The 23,759-nt window shown below is 40.3% G+C and overlaps 1 protein-coding gene across 15 annotated transcripts in view; it reads right to left on the reverse strand.

Annotated features, from left to right (window-relative positions):
- LOC117774081 (peripheral-type benzodiazepine receptor-associated protein 1) overlaps positions 1–23,759 on the reverse strand; it is a 63,383-nt gene that overhangs the window by 19,326 nt on the left and 20,298 nt on the right. For 9 of the 15 annotated variants that reach the window (XM_034606137.1, XM_034606147.1, XM_034606139.1 and 6 more), the window contains 14 exons: positions 16,624–16,731; positions 15,532–15,660; positions 13,926–14,102; positions 12,992–13,174; positions 6,912–7,079; positions 4,527–4,610; positions 4,320–4,409; positions 3,991–4,113; positions 3,811–3,915; positions 3,533–3,583; positions 2,806–2,838; positions 2,391–2,411; positions 823–1,006; positions 101–205 (listed from right to left, as the gene is read on the reverse strand). In XM_034606137.1, the coding sequence (XP_034462028.1) occupies positions 101–205; positions 823–1,006; positions 2,391–2,411; positions 2,806–2,838; positions 3,533–3,583; positions 3,811–3,915; positions 3,991–4,113; positions 4,320–4,409; positions 4,527–4,610; positions 6,912–7,079; positions 12,992–13,174; positions 13,926–14,102; positions 15,532–15,660; positions 16,624–16,731 (1,561 nt within the window). The remainder of the gene's footprint in view (positions 1–100; positions 206–822; positions 1,007–2,390; positions 2,412–2,805; positions 2,839–3,532; positions 3,584–3,810; positions 3,916–3,990; positions 4,114–4,319; positions 4,410–4,526; positions 4,611–6,911; positions 7,080–12,991; positions 13,175–13,925; positions 14,103–15,531; positions 15,661–16,623; positions 16,732–23,759) is intronic. The other 6 variants (XM_034606152.1, XM_034606140.1, XM_034606138.1 and 3 more) reach the window with 5 other exon arrangements.

A 23,759-nucleotide genomic window follows, 5' to 3' on the forward strand; every position in this document is an offset into this window, starting at 1 on the left:
ACACAAGCTCTGTTACAGTGTTGGACGGTGTAGGTGGGATGACGGGTTAGAACATGCCGTGCCCAACACATATTATGGGTAACAGAGACAGAGAGCATACCGAGCGGATCATTACCCTCGGGGCAGGAGAGAGTGTCACCTCCCTCGAGACTCCAGAAGGCTATTTCACCCAGAGACACCATATCCCATGAGCCATCAGTGCAGTCTAAAACACATGAACAGTGTAGGAGAAAGAGGTTGGATACACACAGTAGGAAAGTATAAGAATAGGGACTACTGTAGATTTGCACTGTTGTTATGTTTAGCTTTGGATGGGATTGTGTTATAATGGATATTTATAAAACCTTTCTTGTTTTGTGACATCATTTGTGCATGGAAGTCAAAGCACGCACACACACACACATACATACACGTGAAATGAAATGAAAGCAATCGTGCTTAATCTATTTTACTGATACAAAATTAAAATACACTGACACCATAATCATTTTTGGCATTATTTTATGGAAACTACGAAGTCAATAATAAAATATCCCTGTAAATAACACAAAAACACTTAAACCTGAAAAGACACATTCCTGATGGAACAGTTAAAGGACTTGGATGCTTTTGTCCATGTGAGGACCGATGCTGTTGGGCTGTGTTTGATTCTAAAGCCATGCTCTTTATCCAGGACTCTGTAAGTCCCAAGATTATCTTTGGAACTGAAACAATCCAATTATTAAACACTATAGAAGTTAAATTAAACTTAGCCAATGATTTAGGTTGCTTCCTTTTCACCTGGTTGTCACAACAGTACATATCCGTGGTGGCATGGCTCACCTCGCTCAGTCGTCAGGCCCACCCCGTTGGTCAGAAGAGAGAGGTTGGCTGGGTTGTGGAGGAGGGGAGAGCCGGCCAGATCCACCTTCGACGCCTGCAGTCGAAACTTCTCCAGCTCCTGGGACAGCAAGCCGAACTGTTCGCTCTGGCTGCGACATTTATCCTCCAGGTCTCGCACCTTTGACTACACATGAGGCGTAACAAACACACGGTGAACAGATACAGACAAAGTAGAAACATCCATCTTTCCACACTATTACATAGGATATAATCAATATGTGATCATGAATATATTTCAGTGGTAACTGTATGATAAAGTGCTATAATTAAAATTTCTTCTGTGCCTGTGTTTAAAGTGAATTTATCCTTATGATACAATCACAAATAGTTTACAGTATTACATGACATGTGGAGGGATCTGACCACTTGAGAATAAAATTAATTAATCTTGTTTATAAATTGTAAAATGTCATGTAGAAACATTTTGTTGCCATTTACTTGTTCCATTTCTAACTAGGAAAACCGTTTATAATCATTCATGTACATGTCAAATTCCAGATCAGATTTTACACCTTTATGGTTATTTTTATAATATAAACACACAGTTTATAATATTAAACCATTACATTCAGAGGTTAGGGTTCTGCAAGACAAACAGCTGTTACTAAAACACACTTTACAGCTGCAAACACACATGGAAAGCAGAACTCAGACTCAAAGGGAAGAAGATGGGAGGGAAACAGAGGCAGGTAGTTTTCTGCTAAGATGTGAAACAGCAGTAAAAACAGAGCTGGAAAGTAACATAGGTTGTGAGAAGTTGCACATTATGCTTCTGCTTTACATGGCAATCACTTTAACAAAGTGACAGCAGACAGCAGTGTTATTTGCCAGAACACTACAGAGGTTGGCTTCACTGAATGTCTTTATGCGGCGGATTTCACTTCCGGTTGTGGTGGGAGTTTCCTGGCAGCCTGATCTGACAAAGGCCTCTGTACGAAACTGTCTGAGCAACATTTCCTGTTAGCTCTCACCTACGCAAACCAGAGCCTGCAGTCAACTGTATTCTGGTGACGCTGGGCTGAAGTGGTGATGAGAACTAAAACACTGAGAAATATCACCTACAGACCTCAAATTAATACTTGGCTATGTGCCAGATTTACGGAAAAGTCAATTCTACTTTACTGAAAGAAGAGCAAAAAACAATCCAGCATGACGACCATGGTGAACGTGCTCAGTGCAGCTGGAAGCGGTAACTGTGCCACAGCTGTAACACTGTTATCTGGACTGGTGTGAATGACCCAATTTACTCTACATTAAACCTAAAAAACTGCCTTATATTGGCTTCAATGGCCACAAACATTTATGAAAGACTGCAGGTAAAGCGGTTCCAATATATGTATATTTACATGTCACAAATGTTGTAAAAACCTGGTTAAGATCTATAAATGTTTTGTATTCAAATAAAAGGAAGAGGGATTTTCTGGTTCTATCTACAGGGGCTAGGGAAGGCTTTGTGGCACATACATAATTTGGCAGAGGAGGTCAAGCAGGCTAAAGGTTAACAGTACCTGCATGCAGTCCAGTGTACTCTGGTTAGCAAAGAGATAACACAAAGCGCAAAGGTAAACACATGCTTGAATCTGGGACAGAAAACAATAAATATTAATAAAGTAGAAACACAGCAGTCTGAGTCCAGGACGATGAGAAAACCCCTGTCAGGAGGCCGTGTCACCAGAATGTCTCTTGGTCTTCAGTAGCCAACACCTGCCTTCTGCATGAACACACATATTCCTTATAATCTTCAAAGAAATGGTTTAAACAGACTGAGAGAGGTTGTGTGTCGACTTGGTGACAAAGCTCAGACTATTGGAGGCAAAGAGACTTTCTCCTGTGACGCTCTGGGGTTAAACTGAGAGAAGGAAAGTGAGTGAAACAAAGCAAGTGGAAGGAAACAAGCAGTTACAAGGAGCAGCTATACTCTACCAGCTCCCTCCGCAACACAAGCTGAGTCAAATCCTAAAATGAAATACACACTTCTTTTAGGAACAAATAAGGAAATATTGAGCACAAACCGCAGATATATTCAGTCATCAACACAGCCATCAACTGTGGATGATGATATGTGATGAAAGGAGTTCTTGCTGTTGGCTCTTTAGTCTTTTGCTTTTTTTTTCAGTTTTAAATTAAATCAGAACGAGACCGACTGTCTGCACTCATTTTAAATACATGATGTGTTACACTTACACTGAGAGCAAACACAAAAGTCCCACAATAGCAGAGCAGCCATCTGTTCAAACGGTTTTCCAGGCCCTTCAGTGCTACAAAAATACAAGTATTTTCTGCCACAGCTTCTCCGCCAGGTGTTTAGATAAGCAGAAACAGCTCATTGCACTGTATGTCCCCACCGCTTCTGCTGCAATGTAATGTCTTTTGTGTACTTTAATTGTCAACTATTACTAATAATCATATTCTTTTGGTTTGGTGTAAAGAAGATAAGAAACACCTTTAATGAATAGTTATAAGTTTCACTCTTTTGTGTGACTTTACAAAAACTCTGGAAGCTTTGATTCTTATTTTGGCAACTCAGTCTAAAGTGCTGGAAGCCTCTCAAGCTTTAATGTATCGTGATAGAAGCACTGCATGGTATAAAACAACATTTATTTGCTTTTCTCCTTTGATGAGCAGTCACAGTGGTGTAATATAAACTCACCTCCAGCATCTGTACCACTCCCTCATGCTCCCTCTTGGCAAATAACTGAGCCTGATGATTAAAAAGATATTAAAGTCAGTGTAATGTTGGTTATTTGCTCATAAAAGCCTAGTTCATAGCACGGCAAGAATAGTCAGCACTTTATAGGTGCCCAGAGGTTGCCTCCTGCTGGACAAACCCCCCATTTCTCATAATATGGTTGAAATTAACCAAAGGGTCATAAGTGCTTCACTTGAGCAAGAAAAAAATTTCTGTTAAAGATGGAGAAAGGTTCTTACCCGCTGTAACCGTTTGATTTCATCCTGTTTGAACTTAAGGATAGCCAGTGCCTGCTCATGTTCCAATTCCAGCTGCTGCCTTCGCTCGGCGACCTCTCGCATATGCTATTCGGGGAAAATAAATATGATCAGAATACAGTTTTTACAAGTAGCATGGTGAGGATCGGACCCGCTCTGTACCTGAAGGACCTGCTCTAGGTTCTCCAGTTTGGCACGGAGTCTCTGGTTCTCCTCGAGAACTGAATTGTGTTGAGCAGTCACTTCAGAGAGATCTTCCCTCAGCTCCTCATTCTCAGCCCGAGTCTTGAGAAACAACAGTGGGTTAGATGACCGGATTACTTTAAGGAACATTTTTCAGTTTACACTAAAACTAAATTAAGCTGAAAGTTGTTCACAATCCCTTAAATTATATCATTGCAATATATTATCACTGCATCCCCAAATTTCAGCTTTGTTGTAAAAAAAAAAAAGACATAGGATGGAGTTCGGCAGGGTGGGGAGACACTGACCTGGTCGAGCAGCTGTGCCTTCCTCCTGAGGAGATCTGCCTCCTCCTTTAGTTGCTCATTTTCGCCTCGCTCATCCTCAAGCTGGCTCTCCTATGAAGAAAGCACAAGTTCAGATAAAAATGAACTCTCAAATCATCACTACGTCCACTATAATAACCAGCTACACAGCACATTAGAGGGAAATACCAGAGGAAGAAGATTGCTTACCAAATCCAGACATCTCTTCTGTCGCTTCTTTACTTCATGCTCGAGGTTTTCACATTCTTTTCTCTTCTTGCTCAGCTCACTTTCCTGAACCAACAATGATAACAAAGCAAAGATAGTTACATTTAATTCATATTTTCAAATCTGTCCCTGGCTCGAAAAACAACATCTAGTTCTTTACACGGTTTTAAAAAGAGCTATCCCTCAAAGAGCAGGACACATACTGTATAAAGGCAAAATCATGAGGAACAATATATAATATAATGGCACATGATCTGCATTTACATTCAGCAATGCTTAATACATTGGCTTTAGTTTCCATATTGACCTCTGACACACATCAATGAGGTATTACAAAGCTTAGCATCCTTTAATTATTCTAAATGCAGCTTACATGCAGGACCAGCATAGGAGAAATCAGCTTATTTCAGCATGGCCACAGGACCTTAATCAAGTATTACCACTGGGACTGTACGGGGGGAAGCAACAGAACAGACAGGCTAATTGCAAACCACCTGCAGGAGAGACATTTTACTCTCACCACAGATGACACATTAAGACAATAACGATAATTAAACTGCAATCTGTGTTCTTATTCGTTTGCCTGTGAATCTGTCACAGCTTTAAAGACCTGAATAATGTGAATCAAGTAAAGATGTTCTGTAGTATCGTCAAACTATGACTGTGAAGGTAAACTGGAATTTACCATTTAACACAGACACTCACTTAACTGTTCACTTATTGTGACTACAACTTATTATATATTTTTTTACAGATATTGATTGTCAAGTTCACCAAACCGACCTATAGGATGTTTTTTTCTGATACACATTGTTCCCAGTCAATGTTCTTGATTGCAACTGAAAAGACGATGGAAATTTAAAACATGGAGGCACATGGGGTCGTGTTTTAAGGTTAAACAGCATGTTTGATAGCTCGCTAGCTACCATTAGACAAACATGTTGGCGTCCGTGCTTCCCACCCTGAGCGTGATGTCAGAGAGAATAAAGTCTATATTAAGAGAGTACTATCTTTTATGGGTCTTTCAAAAATCAGCAAGGTTGAAATTGTTTTATGAGGATGCAGGTGACATCTTCACACTGAAATCTGGTGTGTAAACTGGAGTAAGAGTCTAACAGCCATGCTACTGAATGCTGCACTTATAGTGGGCACTGTGGCTAACATGCTGATGTTTAGCATGAATTAACAATAAACACATAGTCATTGGTGACAAAAATCCATCCACTTGGCACCATGAATGTTTATATTTGTATAGAAATCTGTCCAAACATTGTTGAGATATTTCAGTCTGGACCAAACCAACCAACCCTAGCAGCTAAAAATATTACTTGGATGCTTTGTGGGCTAATTTCAGCTCAGTGTTTACTCAGCTGATGGGCTTTGTCCTATATTGTATCTCATTAAACTCATCTAAGAAATCCCATTGTCGGAGATCCCACTTTTCTCCGTGACTCAGTCATGCTCAAGGAAAGATAGCTAGTTAATCTATGATGTAAGTTTGAGATCCTCTTAACAAACCAAAGATTTAAAAAAAAACACAGTCAAGCTATTTTCAGCATTCTTTGTTAAACTAAAATGACAAAGTTTGAATGAATTGGGGTACTCCTTGTCCAGTCATGTTGTGTATTCAATGTAAAAGTCTAGAATCGCCAGCCATCAGAAATTAAAAGCAGAACATTACTGCCTGAAGAAATATACAGTGGTGTGTTGGCACAATGAGTAGTGACTTTTTCCACACTGCTGGAAAAATCTGCAACCAGTGAGTCATGAAATCCTCAAATGATGGTGAATTAAGCTTTCCGTGTTCTTGTGAATTACAAACACACAAAAAGGATGATGACACACATCCTGTTAATGACACCATTGCTATTTTATAGTCAATTCTGCTTGTACCATTATTGATGCTCAAACAATAAACAAAACAACATCTATATTTGTCTGTAATCTCCATTTTGCATTCTGACCAAGTCAATACAGAGCTCAGAGAGACTGTGGTCTATTTAAGCCACGAGACCCACTTGTAGAATCAGTGAGGCCAATGTGCTATTCTTCTGTTTCCAAGGGACAAGATCAAAATAATCCCTGCATTACATAACAAATCTGACCCTGGTTTTTCCTTTAGAGGCAGTCAGTTCAGCCACAGCACTGAAATTCAGGCTGCAGTTTCACATGAAAATGCACAGTGGAGAGCAAACTCCCGTCCCTGCAATTAGGCATAATATGCAATTAGTGTTGCTCAGAGATGTATACGACTCTCATGAATGACTGTTTGGAGGAAAGCACCAGTTTGAAAATGTTTGCAGTGGAAAACCACTGATCTCCAGGTCTGGAGTATTTTGAAGCATCAGCTCAGCACGGTGCTCTCACCAGAAACTGTAGGCGCTGCTCCTCTGTGTGATCCTCCTGACCAGAGGGGTTCGGGCAGAGGCCCGGTGTGGGCGTCACTCGCAGCCCCAACTCCTCCTCCTCTCCGGGAGTCTTCTCACACCTGGATGGAGCTTCATCTAATGCCACACACGGGGTCTCTCCTCCAACCTGACAGGGAAAGGAAGAACTATTCAGTCAGTCACTTTACATTTACAGAGATTATTTAAAAAAAGTTTCAAGGTAGTCTTAATAAAAAGCTTCTGCTCTGATCGTAAAGCAGGGAGAAAGTGTGTGATGTAATACTGTTTTGACATTAAACATAACCCCCTGCTGCGAGTGAGGGATTAGCGGCAAGCCCCCTTCCCAGTGGTCCAACCACAAATCAATGAATAATCCAGGGGAAATCCCTGTAGCCTGCAACACGACTGGAACTCATTAGCAGGAACTTGTCCTTGCTAATTAGGTTGCGTGTTAATGACTCAAATGTTTCAGAGTATGTTTTTTAATCAATTACAGCTACACAATCATCTTCATAACTTGTATCACTGGTCGAACTGGGATGCAGGTGGGGGACAGGCTGACATTGGTGGGGGGTTAAGAGTCGGGAATCAGTATCTAATTTTAGAGCAAACCTACTTATGCTCGGAGTAGAACTGTGCTAGTGCAGCCAAGGCCATGACCCAATAACAGGATCAAAAGCACTGTGCCACGTGCTGCAGAGGGGATCTCAACTTAACACTCTACTTTCCTTTACATTTTTAATCACTACAAGGCACATTACTGTACACCTAACAGTTAGGTATAGTCACAACAATGAACAGAGAAGAATTATAATCTGCAATGACAAAGGGATACCCTTAACTGACTTAATTTTACTTGTGTTGTAAAATTGTCACGAAAGAGAAAATAAATAATCAAACCTGGGAGCACTGGTTTCTTTTATATAAGTGTTTTACATTTGTCTAGTCATATAAACAGGGTTTGGCCCTTTCACGACAGACGCATAAATCAAATATTCAACGATGGAACAGCTAAACTGCCAAATCTATCATGTTAGAGTTGATACATACAGGAGAGATTGAAGGTTCAGAGAGAAATGCAGTTATAGCCTCTATCCAATAAGAAACTGAATTATAACAGTACTTATTTGGACTGATGTGTCCAGTCATTGTTATTTTTACAAAGCTCTCACTTCCAGCAACCTGTCAATAACAAGACAGAATTCCCTTTATGGAAGACAACACTTAATTTCTTAAAACAGAGGATTTTTACTGGTATTATTCAATACTATATTTTAAAAGATTTAATTTTCCCACCAAACATTTAATTGATCCTTATTACATTCACATGCAGCATAGAAAAAATCATGTAAAAGTGTTCCTGCATCACAGTTAAAAGCCTGTTAAGTGCCTGTGTGTTGAATGTGCAGGTGCTTAATGTAAGTTCTTCTTCCTTACACACGTGTCACAGTTCACATCAAGGACAGGTTTAGGGTTGTTCTTAAATAGTGTGTTCACAGTAGATGACAGACAACCTCAACATAGTTTGATAACTCATTTTGACTGTTCAGCACAGAGTCGGTGGCATGCCTGTGAAGTTAAGCGAGGCCATCCCTGGTTTATCTTTTGGATAGGGGACCAGATGGTGTGAGTAGTGGTGAGGAAAGGCCAGCAGGAGGCACTAATTCCATTGGCCCCTTTACAAAAACAGCACACAGGAATGAGTGCCTTAAACAAGTGCTCTGCGTTTTTTTTTTCCTGTTTCTGATTCCTTTTTGTGGTCAAACATAAAGAATGGGATCATCCCATTTCGTGATCCAAGCATCTTTACAAAGTGTCTTTGGTTAGTCATTTGGTTAGTTGTTAAAACAGTCGCCCTTCTTGTGATTCCTAATTAGCTTGTAGCTCTTCATACCAATCCACTGGGCTGGCTTAAGCGTGTGGAGTTAGTTGCTACAATCTGGCAGCCATGCAGCGAGGTGGGAGTGACACATTAGTCAGGTAAGATCCCACAAGTAAATTTGAACAAACCACATCCTTTTAATGATTACTTCACTTGTGTAGCTCTCCTCCTTCGCTTTACTCCTTCTTTGGAGTTTAGAGCCAACTTTCACCATGAATCGAACAATTAAACATATCGACGTAGTGATAAAATTGTTGTTTTTATGTTTGAGATAGTTTAGTGGGACTAACTACACAGTGGTAATATTTTAAAATCAGTATGTCATACATCAGCCTGCAGGTCAAATCCCTTAAAAAAAGAGCAATCCTTTTTGTAAAGGGAGCTCACAATGATGAGCAGATATAATCAGGGTTAAGGCAACGTGTGATATAATTCTAACATGGTTTTGACGAATAAGCACGAGGGGGAATATTACATAATGCTTCATTTATATGATGTTATGAGGACTAAAGGGACTGTCATAGAGAGAATTAGACCAGGGCTTACAGCTATTAAGAATCATTTGCAGTCAATGTTTGAGATTCTATTCTGATGTGTAGCTCAGCTGAATGTTGATGCTCCAAAACATTTGTTATATGCCTCATATACAGGAGCAAATTATTATATATTTGGAAAACTAAATCAAGACATGGAAGCACTTTATGTGATTGCAACTAAATATTTTTAAATATTTTTAATAGTCTAAAATACCTTAAACCCACGAGGCATTGCTGTACCTGCTAAATATTGCCAGAATTCAACTCGTGTCTAAGAAGCAATATAGAATCTTTCCACTGATAATTGGTGTAGTACAAACACAGATGTGCATATGGCTTGCAGATAATTTGGGTTGAATTATTGTCAACAAATTTTTAACTTATAATTTTCTCTTTTGTCAGATTTGAGCAGTGATTCTTCTTTAAAATTATATAAATCAAAATTGATCCTGCAAACAGAAGAATCTTTCAGAGGATAACATGAACCTTGACCAGGGAAGGAATAATTTAAGAATGTAACATGTTATAATGAAGGTGAAACGGTGAATCATGTCATAGCATTACTACAATATAACATGTAAATAGTTTAAGTACCCAAAGCTTCACTCAAAAATACAATGGTCAATAGGAAACTATTGACCATTGTATTTTTATATGAAGTATATTTAAAATAGACCATAAATTGATTTAATGAGAATGTTGTACTTGTATTGGCCTAAACTGGTCACAAACAGTCAAATGATGAAAATTACCAATTTATAAGCAATAAGTGCATCAAGATAAAGGCTCATTTTAAGAAATATGGGAGTGAGTATAAAGCTGCTTGGTATATATATATATATATATATATATATTTATTGTGTCCATATTGGTCTTTCAATAAAAATGAATTATAACCAGCAAGTCAACATTGTTTCGGAATTTCTGAGCAAATAAATGTTTATATTCAGGGATGCTACAGTTAGCATTAGCTTAAATTCTAATATGTTGGTACTAGCTTTGATAAGGTAATAGTGAAACAGAGATGAATAGGACATACTGACATGCATTTGTTTTCATTAATTAAAAGGATGCAATCTATCATCTTTTACCTTAAGTTGACCTTTAGCTTGAACATGGAATTCATAGAGTACATATGAGCGTTCTCCCCATTTAGTATGCAATCAAGCACTGGGTTCAAAGTCAGACAGTATAAATGTAGTTATTTATAAGTTATTTATAGTTATTTAAGAACAGTTCCAGCATGAAAGAATATTTTTGATTAGTCCCTACATCCCCTTGATGTTTTTCTCTCTGTGCAGCTTTTCAGTAACATTTTACAGACTATACCTGGTGGAAGTATCTTACTTTATGTCCTTTGGCTTGACTGTGTTATGACAGATCGGACAAAAAGTCATAATGTGAAAACTGAAAACAGCAGCACTTGTTTAACCTCTGAAAACACAGAAACAATAATTATATATAAATATATATCATACTATTATATATTATATATCTACCATTGTAGTCTTTGAGAATGGAAAGTCATTTAAAATTGCAAAATGTGATTGTCTGCAACCAGGTTCAGTAACAAACATTAACAGCTGTGTCACGTGAATGAGACTAGGGGGTGTAATTTTGGCTGCATAAAAATGTAATTATAGTGGTAGATATTATAAATATTGAGTAAAGACAGTCATATGCATCATTATAAATAAATGACCTGATAAAGAATGCAGCCATGTCTTCAGGTTATCCTCCGGCTGAGGTCACGACGTGTGGTTTTGTCGGATGAGGTCCATGTTTAGAGGCTCACCTCTACTTGCACACTGCTTCACACAGTCAGGTGCAATTGTGGACACTTCACACTGATGTGGTCCATATATACTAAAGGATCAAGTACACCCTGGGCCCATGCATACTAAAGCAGGGTCAGATCCCATGCAGCAGGCCCTGAACGCCATAAGCACATTGGTATAATCCCTGCAGACTACTGAAACGGGTAACTGGATCACTTCTTTTAAAAGCACCTTAATGGATTGGCCTGGCCGTTGATTTTCTTTTTAATACGAAGCATATCAATGTCCGCCAATCAAACGCTCTACCACCCTGTCGCTAAGTCGGTTTGTCCAAATTCTACATCTGGACGCTCCAAAATATGACTGAGGATAGAAAACTGACCGGCTGTCCTTGACCAGGCCTCATGTGTGTGCCATCTCTCTAACGTGTAAGAAAGTGGCAGTGTCATCACACACAAGCTTAGATTTACTTTAACTGAATTTAATTTGAAAACAGCAGCCATAAGACCTTGATGAACAATCTCCTTCGCTGCACGGAAGTACTGCATGTAAAATACTGATAATCTTTCAGAATGAGCTGCTGGTTCAATCATATAACACAAATACAGCTCCCGCAGTTTGGTGCCAATTCCCTCACACCCCAGATTCGTCATGACACTGATTTGTTTTCAGTGCCAAGTCCCAAGTTTGAGTCCTGCACAGCTTCATTCTCACATCCAAGCAGACACATATGAAGTTAGCCAAGGAGAACTGCGCAGGACCACAGACACCTAGACACAGAGATAATGAAACCATAAACAACGACCTACCCCTTTCGTGTGATCTGTGGCAACGTCAAGGCTTCCCTTGGCCTGCTAGTTATCCAGAGCAGGGCGAGATAGAAAAGTCTTTAGTGCGGCTGGAGTCTTACCTACCACCCAAAACCCTCTCACCGCTGCCACAGCAACAGAGAGCGGATTACTGGACTGTACCATTCTGTTGTTAGAGGGGATTAGAGTTCACACAACATGGCCCCTTTCTGGGTGTGCGCGTGCCACTGGCAGTGCGTGTGTTCGTCCCACAAACGAGAGATTACCACAATCGGCGTTCTCATTTGAGCTCAGCAGGCATATAATTTTACTCCATTCGCAGGCAGAGGAGAATTTGACAAAAAAAGAATGGATGTTCGCCTTCATAGTGATATAAACTGACAATAATAATTAAAAAAATTCTTTAAAATCAAAGGACACCAGTAAAATTATATTTTTCCATATTTCTCCATTATAAAAAATATGAGCCAAACTAAATTATTATTATTATGGATTTGTATTAAATTAATTTACACATTCATATATATGTGACACTGTATCCAGTATGTGCATGTTAAACATTTTGGCCAGTGACTGACATCTCTGAGCATCACTTCAGCGGTGAAGAACTGCTTCTAAGAACTGAATACCGAGCAGATCAGTATGACATGCAGAGAGGATCAGAGTGTGTGACTTTGGTATCTTTGATCAGGCCCAAGTTCAAGACAGGGAATCATCTCATTATGGCTTGAGGCAGATTAGTATCAGGTCCAACGACAAGCCATTATATAACACTGTGAAACAGCAATCATGCCAACATAAACAAGGTTTCAGAATGATTTTTTTTAGATTACCAACAAAAAGTATAATCCCAATTTAACAGTTGTAGCACCACCATCAATGCTCCTTGGTGTAAATGCATGATCTCCTTATCTGTGCATGTTTGTAATCACACAGAAATTACAGTTAAACTGAAGTTTGAGTGGGCTTGGACAAGGTTTTGAGTCCAACAGAGGTCAGTGTAGAGTTGAGCTGTGCTTTGATATGAGGGTGGGGGGGGGGGGGGGTGAGTTTACCTTCTCCTCCACCTCCTCCTCCTCTGTTTCTTCACACTTCTCCAGGCCGCTGGGGTCGGGACTGTGGTTGTGTTGCTGTGTGGACGATGTGATGGACAATTGCCTCTGGAGCCGCAGCACCTCCCTCTGAGACTCTCTAAGAAGCCTCTCAAATTCCACTCTGCCAGATGGAACAGGGGAATCCTGCGCAGACATATAGACATGCATTAGAGACAGCCATAAAGGTTATTTCAATTTTTGTTATAACACTGTCTGTATCTCAAACTACTAAACTGATTCAAAGAAAGTTCATCTCAAATAAAGATATAAAGCAATCTCGAATCATGTGCATTGTGATCTAATTGTAGTTTTTAGAACTGACTTTGTTTAATTTTCTAATCTTTTCGATTTAAAATGTATCTTGCGTGCTTCACCCTTCCTCACTGTCACCCTCGTGACATAATGAAATGTGTTTTGGTTGCATTAGAGATTTAGCAGTCATTCTAATCAAATCAATACTCAGCTCATACAGTAAGACCCTTCACTGTTTAACACAGCACATGTTCACAGTATGAGCTGTTAAGTCACTGTACCAGTAATTAAAAACAGGCACTTAGAAAGGCAGCCTATTCCTGCACTGTCATCTAGACATCAGCAGTGACGCAGCCTTTGTAATACGGGCTTAGGAGGGAGTTAGGATGAGCAGTGCCCATGTTGTCCAGCAGAGGGCGAGCTTGTGGCGTAATGAGCCTTTGGCAGGGATGGTCAATAGTGGAATAGGTTAATGTGGCACAGTAGAGCAAAAACTCACAAAATCAGTGATGGTCAGATATGTTACGAAGCACTGTGATCTTAACTTGATCCGTCTTTCAGGCAAGACTGAGCTCAGGTTCTAATTCCTAACCACAGTTCAATGTTTGCTGAGAAACTAGTTAATGGGGAAGTGTTTGAATACCTTGGTGGTGCCCAGCCGTGCCTCCAGCTCTCTGCACTCCTGCTGCAGGGCAGCAATCTCTTTGTCCTTAGACAGTAGTGCATCAGCGTGCTGGGCGAGGTCACGAGCTCGCTGACGGGCAAACGCCCTCTTGTACTGTTCCACTGACCCGGGTCTCATCAGTGACGGGGAGTTCACCTGTACAAGTGCAAGAAGGAAACATACTGAATGTACTAATCAGCAGAGAGGACACCAGAGGTGAAGTCTCACTGAGGCTTCAAACAATAACTGAAGCAAACTAACTCAGTTTCTAAAAAATCCATATACATCAGCCTGTGACCTAAGCAGTCGGGACAGAGACAGATGGCCCTTGAGATGACTGCTGTACTGTAGCTAACTGAGAGGCAGGCGACTGATTGCCTTTCATAAGATATAATATATTTAAATATAAAATGTGTGCATCACACAGCTTTTCATTAGAACAGATTTGATCACAGTGATAGTGTAATTTTTAAGAGATATTTCATCGTCAATAGATTTGTGACTTGTGGCAAGACACTTTTTATGTTGTGTTTTCATCACACATGGATCTCCTGGGAAAAATGTGGATGTAAACCTCCACTAATACTGCATAACCATTTCAACACACTAGGGATTAAAGACACAAACTGAGCGGAAGCTACTGTAGATTGTAATATTTTACACTCAGTTCAGAAAGTAGCACCCTGCATATAACATGTTGTCTTCTCAGCCATCCTCAATTTCTGTTGCACACATGGAGAGAGAATTTACCAGAATATAACTTCTAAATATCTATTCAGTTGACTACTACTAAACAATTCTTCCTCCACAAGAGGCAATTCACTCAAACTCTGTATGGTTCTTTCCTCAGAATAGAGTCTGATACGTGTGATGATGTGGTGCTGATGTACTTGAGTACTTGAGAAAACTATACTAAAATAAAACTAAACAAGATGCACATTCCTTATTTCAACACAGGCAACAAGGTAATCAACTGATATTCCCCCTCTAACACGACATGCAAATTTATGACTTAATTCTCCTAAAATTCAGACTTTATTCTTTAAGAACTACGACTTTATTCCCATAAAACTACAACTATATTCTCGACATCCCAGGGTTTTATTTCCGTTTGAGTGGCCCTCATACTATATCGTAAGATGATACCTAACTAGAGAGCAATGTTGCAAAACAAGTCAACCATAACAATACTTAGTTCAAGAAGTGCTACATGAAGAATGTAAATGTTTTAAACTGCTAATAATAGTGTTTGATATTTGTTCTGCTTTATATAATCTTTGTTGTCTTTGCTGCATCTCTTTTGTAAGATATTTTCTTAACTTCCTATTGAGTTCTTGTGACTATTCTAGTGATGCATTAAATTATTCAGTAGGGTGCTGGTATTTAACAACAAGGCTCCCATTCATCACATGCTCAACTATTCCATTAAACTCATTACCGGACATTATGATGATGTGGTGATTTGGATGGTGGTGCTTGATAATGAATCACTCCCAGCATTTGGGTCAGAGTGCAGACAAATAGGCTTGGCAGTTCAGTGTGAAATTGTTTTGAGGCTTTTTTGTTGTTAATTTGTGTGTTATACCACTTTGAGATTTGCCTCCTGCAGTTTCCGAGCTCTTTCTTCCAGCCTCTTAGCGAGAACAGCCAGCTCTGTGTTCTTCCTCCTCAGCCGCCTGACCTTCTCCTCGGTCTCTGGGGCGCTGCTCTTTCGCTAAACACAAGGGAAACAAAAACTCATCATCAGACAATGCCAGCAGCAAATAGTAACACAGCAATGCACAACAAGACGGTCGCAGAAAATGTTATTGGGGAGTCGTTATTCAACAGGGAGTCAGAAACACTTCCTGGTAGGGCTTTGGGTATGTGATACGATATTCAGCATTTTAAAGATTATCTGAATCGTTGTTTTTTATTCCATTACCCCAAAAATAGAATGAATTTTAAAATGTGATATTTTGGCTCTGATGCAGTTGTCTCTTTCTGTCTTCAGTCCCATTCTGTGGGGATTTAATTAAATAAAGTTACATTTATACATAAATATATACATTAAACACACAATTTAGTTATTTGATTTATTCACACTTACTCAACATGATAGCGAACACTTAATTAAATGTGACCATTTACATTGAACAAAAAAATTGAATATAAAGTTACATGGAAGTTTAATATGAAATTGAACTACAAAAGTCATAGTTTTAGATTTTCTTTTTACTGTAAATGTATATTGGTTCTAAATATTGTTTATCAGCCTGTTTCATTACTAATAATCAGGGTCAGAATTGTCCTCATGCCCTTACTTATCTGTATAACATATACCAATTATGTTATTCCTCTTATTGTGAATTTTACCAATTTATTTTACCAATTGACTTATATGTGTATATATATGCAAAAATGTTGTATATTTCCTCGTTCAATCATTTTATTTGATCTTATCCTACGGTTTTATATATGCCTGTGTAACCTGCATGGGAGGAATTTCAGAAGACAGATGTGGAAAGGACAACATGCAAACTTTTTATAAACTGAATAAATGTGAAATAACGACACATAGCAAGTTACAGCTCCTAACAGACACAATGCTCATAAAGATGTTGTATTCAACGTGTCTGTGCACCTGGCCTACTTTCTAGGAAGCTTTGTGTCAAGACTAACTTATTTTTAGTCTTACCAGCAGGCAATTTTCCTCCCTCAGTGTGGTGCAAGTCTTTTCCAGCTCATCAAGGGCTCGCAGGAGTTCAGAGTTCTGACGAACCAGGAACCCATAGTCAGTGCCATTCTGAAAGAGGAGGACAACAACAACATATTCAGTTAACTGACTACTTCTTTTTTGCTTTGCATAATAAACAAAAGACCCACATACATTTTTACAGTGAAACAGGGATTGATTTGTATCTCTACAACATTGCTTCAATCATGTCCCATCTGTCGGCCGCATCAAAAGCCCTTCTCTGCTTGTCAGCATGTGTTTACATAGCAACTACTTGTAATGGCAACTAATTGTGGCTGACAGATGACAGCACAGTGAAAAGACTTTTCATTAGACAAACTCAATTAGTCTACCAGCAGCTCTGAACACCTATTACTCCACAATAACTCAGCATAAAGAGAGGAACAGCTCTGCTCGCACGTCACACAATGGAGAGAGGAAGAGAGGGGAAGATAGAAACCACATCACACATCACAGAGATAAATCAGACTAAACTATTCCTTTTTGAATCGTTCTGTTGTTTTATAGGCTTAATTGTGTTATGGCGTTTAGAACATTTTGGCAACATACTGTCATAACAGTTGTACCCTGGTCACACATATGCAAATGTGAAATTAATATCGATGGTTGAAGTTTGCCAGAGTGGAACTCCACATGAACCTACATTGCAATTTGCTTTGTGTGTAGTAGTGATGGAGTAATAATCTTGTTACGTTGTTTTTTTATTGTGAAGGGACAGCTGAACAAAGCAGCAGCCAGCATGGCAGATAGTCAATGTGCTGATCAGGACTGTCATTGGTGCTAATCATCCATGTGGAGGATAGCTGGAGGTGGTGATGCTGCTGTGCCTCAGTGCCTCTGTGTCAGGGATGCTCTAAATGAGCTCTCAGGCACAAGGGGACAGGTTGAGAGAAGACCTGGCACACATGGACTGAAGTGAGAGCAGATGGACAGACAGACAGGGGAACAGATAAGCTGGAGGTGAGGGGATGGTTCTGCCCTCAGACTAAAACACACTAGACACAACAGTCACCTGGGCCCACTGTGGCTGGTATGGCTAAATATATTTGTCAGGTCAATCTGCACACAGATGTGACACACCAGTAAACCTGTTTAGATGTCATTGCTGTTTGGAACCTCTTTAATAACTTGAAATATCCCTTTGCCATAGAATCACTTTTCTAACTGAACAAAGACTAATGTCGTATTAAACATCTTGATTATATGGTGCACTCAAAAAAATACATGTAACCATCATCTTGTGAGATTATGTTGTCTTGGCAACTGCAGATGATGGGCGATCTGGTGTCTCCTCTGGAGGGTCTTTAATGCCCTTGTACCTGTGTTTTAAGTCAACGCTAATGACCAGCTGTTTACTGAACCAGCAGCTGAGGCTCCCGTGTGTTTATCTTTCAGTACTATTATGATGGTGACAGGGGACATCCTGAGTGTCTACTTAGCGGGTCCCAAACTAGTGCCAGAAATACCATATGGTTTCAGCTTAAAACCATGCAGAGCAGCAGACACAATATTGTGAATGAAATTATTAACACATTCTGCTGAGGAAAGTCCTTAACAAGAAAGAAATACAAAAATAAAGTAGCATGAATAAATAAATGATGTGCAAAAAGACGCAATCTGCACACACTTCCATCAAGTTGGCAGAATTAGAGGAAAACTATTTCAAATGCTATATTATATAGTGACAATAAATACATGTTTTAGTAATTTGCCAATACTCTCTAAATTTGTTGTAAATCTCCTGCAATCAAAACAAAAATTGAACTACTATTTGACACTGCAGGCAATAAAAGTTGCTTCATGGACGACACTTATAATCAATGCAGGTGCTGAGTAAGCAGGTACATTGTCATTCAATGTGATTGCTCTCTTCAAGCACAGCTCGGCACCAGCTAAAATACTGACACACAAAATGTTGTCCTTTTATTCTGGTTAACAATAGCTGCACCTTATAAGGAAACTACTGACCCTCTGACATCAACAGACATGACTTATCCTTGAGATTTTCACACGATTTAAATATAATTGATATTATATGGTTGAAATTTCTTCTGAAATAGACATTTAATGTATTTTAAATAGCAATTATCCTTCTACGTGTTTGCCTTTATTGGTAGTGGTGGAGTCCCCACGCTAGATTCAGACTGCCTACTTAAACTTGGGATGAAAACAAAAACTACACAAACATATAATATAGTGCAATTCTGTCTCATTGATATCAGCCTCACTCTTCACACCACATTATATTAAGTTCCTGCTGATCATCCACCTGCTGCTGCTGCTACAAATTAAAAGCATACTACTGGCAAAACACAAGGGCCTTTTAAGCAGCACTTTCTGCTAAGGATAACACTCACTCACTCATCACTCACTCACACACAAACACAAACACACACACACACACACACACACACACACACACACACACACACAACCCTATAACAGGCACACAGTTTGCAGGACATTCTCTTCTCACCCTCATTACATGATGTATTGGGGTACACTGAAAAACTGCAAACCAAAGCTTGTCATAAAATCCTGTGAACAGCACATCATGAACAGATATTTGCTATTTGTTCACGATGAATGCATTTTCCAGGGACAGATGGAAACTGCTTATTCAACTATCTTGGCTTGATTTATTTGTTGCATGGTATAATTGCCGGTATAAGAGCTTTCAGTCAAAATTTCAGTTATTTCCTTAAACAGTTAAATGCTATGATTCTTTCATGTGAACATGGTACATTTTAGACACATATAAATAGCAACAAAACAATTTACTCCTTCTCTTAACAATATCGCATCGTATTTATGCATCACTCAGAGCAAGTAGCAATCACTCAAAAGAGACACAAAAAAAATGCATTGTACTAGAAAACAGATTTTTCACACACAATATTGAATTTCCTTATGGTTAGGGAAACAACATAAGCTGTGTTGTAAGCACAAGGAATGGTCCAGGAAAGTAGGAACAGGAATTGTAGAGTTAAATGTATGGTTTTGTAAAAGTTCTGGCTGTGGATACAGAGGCTGTTTCTCTATTTCTACTCCTGTTATACATATAATGATCTGCTGACAAATATTAATATGAAACAATTTTTAATCAAACAAGAGGTCAGTCACTAAACTGTGGTTATATCAATAATTCCTGTAGTTCAGTAACAATTGGCTGTCAGTGGTTTACTCGTTCAGTGCTTTTCAGCTCAATTTGTACTGCACGGGAGTTTTGATGCAGAGCAAGGCTAAAACAGATCTAACGAAACTGACACTCAGTAGAGTGCAGACCTCCGCCAAGGTCTAACAGTCCCCTCATGAAACCACATAAAAATTCCCTAAATCCAGATTTTTATTTAGATTTGGATTCGCACCAAATTGCTCACACTTTAGTCCCTTTAGTTTCTTCATCAAGATCCAATAAATCTGGTAATTACCGCTACAGTACATGCAGCCATTATGACACACACACACACAGATTTCCCAAGGCGTTGTTTTGACGGCATGATTTTTGTCTTTCCTCAACATAAAAAGGGCAATTCCCTCAGAATTCAAGGAGGGGTACTGTGGGCTCAGCTCTAAGATGAACCTTTGTGTCTTTGAGTGTTACTTTGCCATCAGTCAGATGTGTCTGCCGGTCCCAGTGAATCAGTCCTTCTCTCAGGACGGCGATACTAAAGCCCAATCTATCACATCAGAGGAAGGCCTGCCAGAATGAACTTAGCCTCTGCCTTCTTCCATTCTGATTCTAATGATCTTGGAGTCCATCCATGTCTTGTAATTGTTCCCCGTGAATCATACTGAAACACCGGAAGCTTTTCCTGAAGCATGAGGTAATGCTGGCTCCTTGTAAACTAAAGCCAACCCTGCTGCCACAGAAAAGAGCTGCAGGTGGTGAGGTCTACTCAAGGCCAGTGTATTAGCATTCAGACATGTGCTCCTTCTCTCTCAGTGGTGCTGTTTTCACATGGGTCTGGCTCAGTGAGCAAGGCAGATGTAACTCAGTAGCAGGAGGGCAGGGGTCTCCAAACAAACGTCTGTCAGAGGAGCCAGAGCCGTGGGCAGGGCAGATGGGCCTAATGGAGCCATCTTCCAATGCTCTGTTTGAATCTGTCTGCAATAATTGCGGTGACAAGCAGATTATAATACAAACACACATACACACACGCATGGATAAAACACACACACACACTATACTGACACCTATAATGATACTGTCTGCAGCCTGCAGGGTCTAGACAAAACTGATATGCACCATGGATTATTAACTTTTTAGCATTTTTAATTTATTTTTGTCACTATCAAAATGAAAAATCAAATGATTTGATTTGATTGTAAAGCTGAAAAAAGAATACATAATAATAAAAGAAGTTATTTTGATTCCCACATATCTTTTTACGAGATACTGAACCCCAAATTGTGAATTATTGTCACAGTCTTTACTGATTGGTGGTGGGTGTAATATCTTTTTTTGCGCTTTGAAAAGCCTCTATGACATCTGGGTCAGCTTTTCATCATAACACAATTCTCTGCTTTTCCTTCCTCAGAAGAGGATGTGAATCAAAGTGGGATTTTCAAATGATCACAAAGCATAGTTTGCTTTCAGGGCTGCAAATCAGCTTGTCAAACACAAATTCTTTCACCTACACTGATATTGAATTTTCACCAGAAACTGCTCTACATCTAACCTTACTGTAACCCCACTTCATGTCTCTGACCACTTCTGTATCGCTTACTCTCTCCCACTCTCACAAACTGACAACCCTACCACATCAACAAACTCTGTACCTGTCCGTCGGAACATTCGCTCCCTCTCTCCCTCCTCTCTGGCCTCCTCTGTTCTATCAGCCCTCCCTTCAACTGAGACTTTCTCACTCATGCATCCTAACTTTGCCACAGACGCTCTCCTTTCTACTCTGTCCTACTCTCTCAATTGTCTCTGTCCTCTTACGTCACGACAGGACGGCAAGTCCTCCCCAGCTCCATGGTTGTCTGACTCGGTGCGCGCCGACAGAGCCACTATGTGAGCATCAGAAAGATAATGGCGAAAATCTAAATCATCTACCCTGATGACCTGCTCACTTATCAATCTCTTCTCGCCTCGTTCTCTGCCTCTATTTCTACAGCCAAAAGCTCTTTTTACCAAACTAGAATTCCATCCTCATTTTCAAACCCCCAAAAGCTGTTCTCCATCTTTTCCAACCCTTGAACCTCCCAGTCCCCCTCCTCCTTCCACCCTTCTACCAAGCCACTTTGTCAACTACTTTACAAAAAAGATAGATGACATATGCTTCTCATTTTCAAATCCACCTTCTTTAACTACATTTCCATCAACATCTTCGTCCCCTTCCTCTTTCACCCCCCTGTCTCCCAATCAAGTTCTTACCTTGGTAACCTCTGACCGCCCAACCACCTGCCCCCTTGACCCCATCCCATCTCACATTCTCCAGTCTTTTGCTCCTGACCTTCTTCCTTTTCTCAACCATCTTATAAACACTTCCCTGTCAACTGGCTGTTTTCCTAACTCTCTGAAGGAGGCAAGAGTAGACCCTCTCCTGAAGAAACACACCCTCAACTCATCTGAAGTAAACAACTACAGACCTGTCTCTCTTCTTCCCTTTCTTTCCAAAACTCTCGAGCGAGCTATCTTTAATCAACTCTCCTCCTATCTCCACCACAACAACCTTCTTGACCCTCACCAGTCTGGTTTCAAGGCAGGCCACTCAACTGAGACTGCCCTCCTTGCTGTCTCTGAGCAACTTCACCTGCTAGAGCAGCCTCTCTCTCCTCTGTCCTTACCCTTCTAGACCTCTGCTGCATTTGACACAATGAACCACCAGATCCTTATTTCCTCCCTTCAGGATCTGGGTGTCTCAGGCTCTGCTCTCTCCCTGCTCTCATCCTACCTCAACGACCGCACTTACCGGGTAACTTGGAGAGGATCTGTGTCTGAACCTTGTCCTCTCACTACTGGGGTCCCTCAAGGTTCCGTCCTGGGTCCCCTCCTCTTCTCTCTGTACACCAACTCTCTCGGCTCTGTCATTCACTCACATGGCTTTTCCTACCACAGCTATGCTGATGACACCCAACTAATCCTCTCTTTTCCCCAATCAGAAACACAGGTAGCAGCACAAATCTCTGCCTGTCTGACTGAAATCTCTCAGTGGATGTCAGCACACCACCTGAAAATCAACCTTGACAAGACTGAACTACTTTTCCTTCCAGGGAAAGGCTCTCCCACCCACGACCTGACTATTACCTTTGACAACTCTGTGTTAGACCCCAACCAGACTGCTAGGAACCTGGGTGTGACACTCAACAGTCAACTCTCCCTTACTGCCAACATTACTGCAACAACCCGTTCCTGTAGATTCATGCTGCACAACATCAGGAGAATACGTCCCCTTCTCACTCAGAAGGCGGCGCAGGTTCTGGTCCAGGCCCTGGTCATCTCACGCCTAGACTATTGCAACTCCCTCCTGGCAGGTCCGCCTGCTAGTGCCATCCCACCTCTGCAGCTCATCCAGAATGCAGCAGTTCGACTTTAACCTACCTAAATACACTCACACTACTCCGCTCCTCCGCTCCCTTCACTGGTTACCAGTAGCAGCCTGCATCCGTTTCAAAACACTAGTACTTGCATACCGTGCTGCGAACGGATCGGGTCCAGTCTACATCCAGGACATGGTCAAACCTTACTATACAGCCCGTCCACTACGCTCTGCATCTGCCAATCGGCTTGTTGCTCCCTCACTGCGAGCTAACCACTCAACAAAATCACGACTCTTTGCTGTCCTGGCTCCTTAATGGTGGAACAAGCTTTCCCATTGACATCAGGACAGCATAAAGTCTACACATCTTCCGCCGCAGACTAAAAACACATCTCTTCCAACTTTACCTTGAATAAAAAAACTAAACAAAAAAGTAGCGATTAGTAGCACTTATATGGAACTTACATGTAGCACTTTGTAGTTTGGCTTTCTTGAAGAAAATTGTACTTTCTTGATTCTTGTTGTTCTGGGTTTGTACCCTCATGGTTGAATGCACTTATTGTAAGTCGCTTTGGATAAAAGCGTCAGCTG

This window comes from Hippoglossus hippoglossus, chromosome 14 (assembly GCF_009819705.1).
Source record: "Hippoglossus hippoglossus isolate fHipHip1 chromosome 14, fHipHip1.pri, whole genome shotgun sequence".
NCBI classification, from domain to species: Eukaryota; Metazoa; Chordata; class Actinopteri; order Pleuronectiformes; family Pleuronectidae; genus Hippoglossus; species Hippoglossus hippoglossus.